At 46.0% G+C, this 8,361-nt stretch overlaps 1 protein-coding gene across 1 annotated transcript in view; it reads right to left on the bottom strand.

Moving 5' to 3' along the window:
- The window catches only part of LOC140380415 (protein-glutamine gamma-glutamyltransferase 2-like), a 29,537-nt gene extending 21,385 nt beyond the window's left edge, over positions 1 to 8,152 (bottom strand). The window contains exon 1 of the mRNA XM_072464419.1: positions 7,804 to 8,152. Within this exon, the coding sequence (XP_072320520.1) occupies positions 7,804 to 7,813 (10 nt within the window). The 5' untranslated portion in view covers positions 7,814 to 8,152. The remainder of the gene's footprint in view (positions 1 to 7,803) is intronic.
- Between the last annotated feature and the right edge of the window lie 209 nt (positions 8,153 to 8,361).

Genomic DNA, 8,361 nt, shown 5'->3' on the forward strand with positions numbered 1-8,361 from the left:
CATTTAGTTTAACTCTTTTGGAGGATTAATTGAATTAAAATTACCATTTTCATTTCACACGATTATATTGTGACATAAATAATTTAAAATTTTGGTGAGGTTTATAATGTCACTTCTTGGTCTGACATGTCCAGTAAATATGACATAGACAGAGGTCATTCCACAACTGTTACTTAGCAACCAGATTGTGAACAAGACAACAACAAAACCATTTATGATTTGACAAATCATTACACCTGAAAACATGTTTACATATACATACACATATTTTGATTTGCCTGATGAAGGCCTAGACGCCGAAACGTTGCCTCTTCACCATTAAACTTTTATTTTGCAAGTTTGACAGTGTGCGGGATTTCTTTCCCTTTACAGTTCAGCGTCCCTTATCCTACGCACCTGTCACAGAACCTGATGTGCGGAGCACCATCTTGATTCCTTAAATTATTGTTTAAATTGTCATAAAAAGGTGTAATTCGTAAAGTTTCTCTGCATTTTTGATGGAATGGCGCTTTTTGATGACATCACAGAAGGATTCAGCCCATTTCAAGTCATTTTCAACTTTTATCCATCAAATTTTCTTCACAAACTGCGACTCGACTGACGTAAAACTGTGATCATTGTTTACCACGAGAACAAACTGACCAAACCACGTCAGAATTACAAAAACACGAGAAACCGACACGTGGACTTAAAGCGACGGCGTCTTCATGTTCACGTTTTCCCGTCCTCTGGATCCCGTCCTTTGGATCCAGCCCTCTGGATCCCGCCCTCTGGATCCCGCCCATTGGATCCCGCCCTCTGGATCTCGCCCCTTTGGATCCCGCCCTCTGTATCCCATCCTTTGGATCCCGCCCTCTGGATCCCGCCCTCTGGATCCCGCCCTCTGGATCCCGCCCTCTGGATCCCGCTCTCTGGATCTCGCCCTCTGGATCCCGCCCTCTGGATCCCGCCCTCTGGATCCTTCCCTTTGGATCCCGCCCTCTGGATCCCGCCCTTTGGATCCCACCCTCTGGATACCGCCCATTGGATCCCGCCCTCTGGATCCCACCCTCTGGATCCCGCCCTTTGGATCCCGCCCTTTGGATCCCGCCCCTTGGATCCCGCCCCTTGGATCCCACCCTTTGGATCCCGCCCTTTGGATCCCGCCCTCTGGATCTCGCCCTCTGGCTCTCGCCCGTCGGCTGCGGCATGGAGGTGTGGCTTGGATTCCTGCGCCGTCTCCCGTTGTGGTATGTCTCGTCACCGTGGCGTCAGACGGTAAACTTGACCCGGTTTAACCCCGCGCTGCCCGAGATGCCGCTCTCTTTAACTAAATTGGCTCCAGAAGGTTCTCTGCCAAACCAGAGTCCAGACAAAAACAACGGCGAGTCGACTGGTTCTAATTAGCAAATCCCAAAAGGCCTTTAATCAATCTTGTTCTCCATGGGGTCTCATTTTGTATGAATAAAAGAAGAACAGCTGCTGAAGTTTAGAGCTCCACAAACACGTTCTGAAGTGTGTGATTCTTGCATTCCGTTTGACGTTTTCTCTCAAATGTAAATGTTTGAAAATGTGTAAAACTTAATGAGAGTTTTACACACGACACACGACGGCATTCCCTCTAGCGCCCCCCTGTGGCACCTGGTGTTCAGGTGGTCCCCCAAGTCTTTTCAACTTATAGAATCCAGCTCATATCGCACAGAGAAGTGGAGGGACGTGTTCCTGTTTGTTTTAGGCCTAAACACTGAAAGTACAACTAAAAATCGAATGTAAAAGAGAAGTCTTAGTCCCAACTCTCCAGAACAGTGACTCAAGACTGGAGTCCCAGTCCACACCTCTGACAAACACATCTCATGAACGGCCTAAAAGAATGTTACACCTGTAGAAGCAGGAATAAAACCTAATGATTGTGTAATCCGTAGCAATAACTGACTCCTCAGTAGTTCTGGTATGTAGTAATATGATTAAGAGCTTGAGTAACTTCACACTTGGTTGGATTCAGTCACGGTCTGGTCCAGGTTCAGGTTCAGGTCCAGGTTTAGGTTCAAGTCCAGGTCCAGGTCCAGGTTCAGGTTCAGGTTCAGGTTCAGGTCCAGGTCCAGGTCCAGGTCCAGGTCCAGGTCCAGGTCCAGGTCCAGGTCCAGGTCCAGGTCCAGGTCCAGGTCCAGGTTCAGGTTCAGGTTCAGGTTCAGGTCCAGGTCCAGGTCCAGGTCCAGGTCCAGGTCCAGGTCCAGGTCCAGGTCCAGGTCCAGGTCCAGGTCCAGGTTCAGGTTCAGGTCCAGGTTCAGGTTCAGGTTCAGGTTCAGGTCCAGGTTTAGGTTCAAGTCCAGGTCCAGGTCCAGGTCCAGGTCCAGGTCCAGGTCCAGGTCCTGGTCCAGTTCATCAGGAGGAGAACCAGTTCATCAGGAGGAGAACCAGTTCATCAGGAGGAGAACCAGTTCTTCTATAAAACTATAACCCACTTTGACGATTTGAAGCGGTATTGACACGAAAATAAAGTTATAGGACTATAAAGACTAAACTGGGTCTAAACTAGGTCTAAACCAGGATTAAACCAGGTCCAAACCAGGACTAAACCAGGTCCAAACCAGGACTAAACCAGGTCCAAACCAGGACTAAACCAGGACTAAACCAGGTCTAAACCAGGACTAAACCAGGATTAAACCAGGTCCAAACCAGGACTAAACCAGGTCCAAACCAGGACTAAACCAGGTCCAAACCAGGACTAAACCAGGACTAAACCAGGTCCAAACCAGGACTAAACCAGGACTAAACCAGGTCTAAACCAGGACTAAACCAGGATTAAACCAGGTCCAAACCAGGACTAAACCAGGTCCAAACCAGGACTAAACCAGGTCCAAACCAGGACTAAACCAGGACTAAACCAGGTCTAAACCAGGACTAAACCAGGACTAAACCAGGTCTAAACCAGGACTAAACCAGGATTAAACCAGGACTAAACCAAGACTAAACCAGGTCTAAACCAGGTCTAAACCAGGACTAAACCAGGTCTAAACCAGGACTAAACCAGGACTAAACCAGGTCTAAACCAGGACTAAACCAGGATTAAACCAGGTCCAAACCAGGACTAAACCAGGTCCAAACCAGGACTAAACCAGGTCCAAACCAGGACTAAACCAGGACTAAACCAGGTCTAAACCAGGACTAAACCAGGACTAAACCAGGATTAAACCAGGTCTAAACCAGGACTAAAGCAGGACTAAACCAGGACTAAACCAGGTCTAAACCAGGACTAAACCAGGTCTAAACCAGGACTAAACCAGGATTAAACCAGGTCCAAACCAGGACTAAACCAGGTCCAAACCAGGACTAAACCAGGTCCAAACCAGGACTAAACCAGGACTAAACCAGGTCTAAACCAGGTCTAAACCAGGACTAAACCAGGTCTAAACCAGGTCTAAACCAGGACTAAACTAGGTCTAAACCAGGATTAAACCGGGTCTAAACCAAGACTAAACCAGGTCCAAACCAGGACTAAACCAGGTCCAAACCAGGACTAAACCAGGATTAAACCAGGACTAAACCAAGACTAAACCAGGACTAAACAAGGACTAAACCAGGACTAAACTAGGTCTAAACCAGGATTAAACCAGGATTAAACCAGGACTAAACCAGGTCTAAAAGAACCAAAGCAGGACTGGAACAGAATAAAACCAAGTCTAATCTCTGAGTTGTGAAGGCTTCTGGACATGTTTCAAATACAAATACTTCTCGTAGTCGCTGCTGGTCAGAAATACAAATGTTTGTCACAGGTTCGTCCATCGCAGTCACGTCTGTGTGTGGCAGAAGTATTATTTGTGTTGAAAGTATTTGCAGTACTGCGTTTAAGGGCTCGTAAACGCTCAAGGAGGAAGTGACTTTGGACTCCAGCTGCTCCCGTCTTCAGCTTCAGGAGCGTCAGTCGCATCAGAATCAGCTTTTATCAAAGGGAAAAGCGGAGAAACTAAACTCAGAACATCTCAGGCTGAAACTAAAGTCAGAACATCTCAGGCTGAAACTAAAGTCAGAACATCTCAGGCTGAAACTAAAGTCAGAACATCTCAGGCTGAAACTAAAGTCAGAACATCTCAGGCTGAAACTAAACTCAGAACATCTCAGGCTGAAACTAAACTCAGAACATCTCAGGCTGAAACTAAACTCAGAACATCTCAGGCTAAAACTAAACTCAGAACATCTCAGGCTGAAATGCTGTCAATCATCTGCTGTTATGAAGCTTTGGGTCATTGTTTTTTCATGAACATCACTTTAAATATATTCAAAGAGTACTTGAGGCATTCAGAGTACACAGTGTACTCCAGTACTTGAGGCATTCAGAGTACACAGTGGACTGCAGTACTTGAGGCATTCAAAGTACACAGTGGACTCCAGTACTTGAGGCATTCAGAGTACACAGTGGACTGCAGTACTTGAGGCATTCAGAGTACACAGTGGACTACAGTACTTGAGGCATTCAGAGTACACAGTGTACTGCAGTACTTGAGGCATTCAGAGTACACAGTGTACTGCAGTACTTGAGGCATTCAGAGTACACAGTGGACTGCAGTCCTTGAGGCATTCAGAGTACACAGTGTACTCCAGTACTTGAGGCATTCAGAGTACATAGTGTACTGCAGTACTTGAGGCATTCAGAGTACACAGTGTACTGCAGTACTTGAGGCATTCTGAGTACACAGTGGACTGCAGTACTTGAGGCATTCAGAGTACACAGTGTACTGCAGTACTTGAGGCATTCAGAGTACACAGTGGTCTCCAGTACTTGAGGCATTCAGAGTACACAGTGTACTGCAGTACTTGAGGCATTCAGAGTACACAGTGTACTGCAGTACTTGAGATATTCAGAGTACACAGTGGACTGCAGTACCTGAGGCATTCAGAGTACACAGTGAACTGCAGTACTTGAGGCATTCAGAGTACACAGTGTACTGCAATACTTGAGGCATTCAGAGTACACTGTGGACTGCAGTACTTGAGGCATTCAGAGTACACAGTGTACTCCAGTACTTGAGGCATTCAGAGTACACAGTGTACTGCAGTACTTGAGGCATTCAGAGTACACAGTGGACTGCAGTACTTGAGGCATTCAGAGTACACAGTGTACTCCAGTACTTGAGGCATTCAGAGTACACAGTGTACTGCAGTACTTGAGGCATTCAGAGTACACAGTGGACTCCAGTACTTGAGGCATTCAGAGTACACAGTGTACTGCAGTACTTGAGGCATTCAGAGTACACAGTGGACTGCAGTACTTGAGGCATTCAGAGTACACAGTGGACTGCAGTACTTGAGGCATTCAGAGTACACTGTGGACTGCAGTACTTGAGGCATTCAGAGTACACAGTGTACTCCAGTACTTGAGGCATTCAGAGTACACAGTGTACTGCAGTACTTGAGGCATTCAGAGTACACAGTGGACTGCAGTACTTGAGGCATTCAGAGTACACAGTGTACTCCAGTACTTGAGGCATTCAGAGTACACAGTGTACTGCAGTACTTGAGGCATTCAGAGTACACAGTGGACTCCAGTACTTGAGGCATTCAGAGTACACAGTGTACTGCAGTACTTGAGGCATTCAGAGTACACAGTGGACTGCAGTACTTGAGGCATTCAGAGTACACAGTGGACTGCAGTACTTGAGGCATTCAAAGTACACAGTGGACTCCAGTACTTGAGGCATTCAGAGTACACAGTGGACTGCAGTACTGAGGGCATTCAGAGTACACAGTGGACTGCAGTACTTGAGGCATTCAGAGTACACAGTGGACTGCAGTACTTGAGGCATTCAAAGTACACAGTGGACTCCAGTACTTGAGGCATTCAGAGTACACAGTGGACTGCAGTACTGAGGGCATTCAGAGTACACAGTGTACTGCAGTACTTGAGGCATTCAGAGTACACAGTGGACTGCAGTCCTTGAGGCATTCAGAGTACACAGTGTACTCCAGTACTTGAGGCATTCAGAGTACATAGTGTACTGCAGTACTTGAGGCATTCAGAGTACACAGTGTACTGCAGTACTTGAGGCATTCTGAGTACACAGTGGACTGCAGTACTTGAGGCATTCAGAGTACACAGTGTACTGCAGTACTTGAGGCATTCAGAGTACACAGTGGTCTCCAGTACTTGAGGCATTCAGAGTACACAGTGTACTGCAGTACTTGAGGCATTCAGAGTACACAGTGTACTGCAGTACTTGAGATATTCAGAGTACACAGTGGACTGCAGTACCTGAGGCATTCAGAGTACACAGTGAACTGCAGTACTTGAGGCATTCAGAGTACACAGTGTACTGCAATACTTGAGGCATTCAGAGTACACTGTGGACTGCAGTACTTGAGGCATTCAGAGTACACAGTGTACTCCAGTACTTGAGGCATTCAGAGTACACAGTGTACTGCAGTACTTGAGGCATTCAGAGTACACAGTGGACTGCAGTACTTGAGGCATTCAGAGTACACAGTGTACTCCAGTACTTGAGGCATTCAGAGTACACAGTGTACTGCAGTACTTGAGGCATTCAGAGTACACAGTGGACTCCAGTACTTGAGGCATTCAGAGTACACAGTGTACTGCAGTACTTGAGGCATTCAGAGTACACAGTGGACTGCAGTACTTGAGGCATTCAGAGTACACAGTGGACTGCAGTACTTGAGGCATTCAGAGTACACTGTGGACTGCAGTACTTGAGGCATTCAGAGTACACAGTGTACTCCAGTACTTGAGGCATTCAGAGTACACAGTGTACTGCAGTACTTGAGGCATTCAGAGTACACAGTGGACTGCAGTACTTGAGGCATTCAGAGTACACAGTGTACTCCAGTACTTGAGGCATTCAGAGTACACAGTGTACTGCAGTACTTGAGGCATTCAGAGTACACAGTGGACTCCAGTACTTGAGGCATTCAGAGTACACAGTGTACTGCAGTACTTGAGGCATTCAGAGTACACAGTGGACTGCAGTACTTGAGGCATTCAGAGTACACAGTGGACTGCAGTACTTGAGGCATTCAAAGTACACAGTGGACTCCAGTACTTGAGGCATTCAGAGTACACAGTGGACTGCAGTACTGAGGGCATTCAGAGTACACAGTGGACTGCAGTACTTGAGGCATTCAGAGTACACAGTGGACTGCAGTACTTGAGGCATTCAAAGTACACAGTGGACTCCAGTACTTGAGGCATTCAGAGTACACAGTGGACTGCAGTACTGAGGGCATTCAGAGTACACAGTGTACTGCAGTACTTGAGGCATTCAGAGTACACAGTGGACTGCAGTACTTGAGGCATTCAGAGTACACAGTGGAATACTACTACTACTACTACTACTACTACTACTACTACTACTACTACTACTGCTACTGCTACTGATACTGATACTGCTACTACTACTACTACTACTACTACTACTACTACTACTACTACTACTACTACTACAATTACTACTTTATTACTTTATATATTTTATATCGTTTTTAACTAGAATAAAGAAGTAAAAACATCTTCTGCACATATTTAACTTTATTTGAGTGAAATCATATTTTTATTGCACTAAAATAGATTTTGCTTCAGAAAACACTGAACACATTTCAGAACTTTCAAGATTTGTGGGTTTTTATATTTTCTTCACAAACAAAATCAAGTCAATGATTCAGAAAAAACGTGTTCGATTAGGAATAAGCAGTATTTTTATTCATTTATTTAATCGGGTTAAAACCTCAACTTATTCATATTATTAATATCAACAACTGCTCGAAAGACAAACGCGGATTAAAACATGAATCATAAAATAAAAGAGTCTTTCTCACCCTGAGCCATGTTTCCTCTGTTTCCTCTGGTGCTCGTCTGACTCTTGTGGGTCTTGACTCTTGAGGGTCTTGACTCTTGTGGGTCTTGACTCTTGTGGGTCTTGACTCTTGTGGGTCTTGACTCTTGTGGGTCTTGACTCTTGTGGGTCTTGACTCTTGAGGGTCCTGACTCTTGTGGGTCTTGACTCTTGAGGGTCCTGACTCTTGTGGGTCTTGACTCTTGTGGGTCTTGACTCTTGAGGGTCCTGATTCTTGAGGGTCCTGACTCTTGTGGGTCTTGACTCTTGAGGGTCCTGATTCTTGAGGGTCCTGACTCTTGTGGGTCTTGAGGGTCTTGAAGTGTCTCTGATCCACGGTCCGCAGCGCGTGAGTGCTTCAGCCTCGAGCGCGTGCTTTTGTACCGCTCCGCGCGCTCGTGTGCGGAGGGGGCGTGGTCTTCCCGCACGCGCTCATTCACATGTTTCTGAGGAAAAAGGCGTTTGGACAGGAAAAGAGATTGAAAGTGTCACAATGAGCGGAAGCTTCTGTCAGAATGAGAAATGAGTTATTATTTCTATT

Source organism: Eucyclogobius newberryi, unplaced genomic scaffold (genome assembly GCF_026437365.1).
Source record: "Eucyclogobius newberryi isolate DKJ021-1_F unplaced genomic scaffold, fEucNew1.0.hap1 SCAF_47, whole genome shotgun sequence".
Lineage (NCBI taxonomy): Eukaryota > Metazoa > Chordata > Actinopteri > Gobiiformes > Gobiidae > Eucyclogobius > Eucyclogobius newberryi.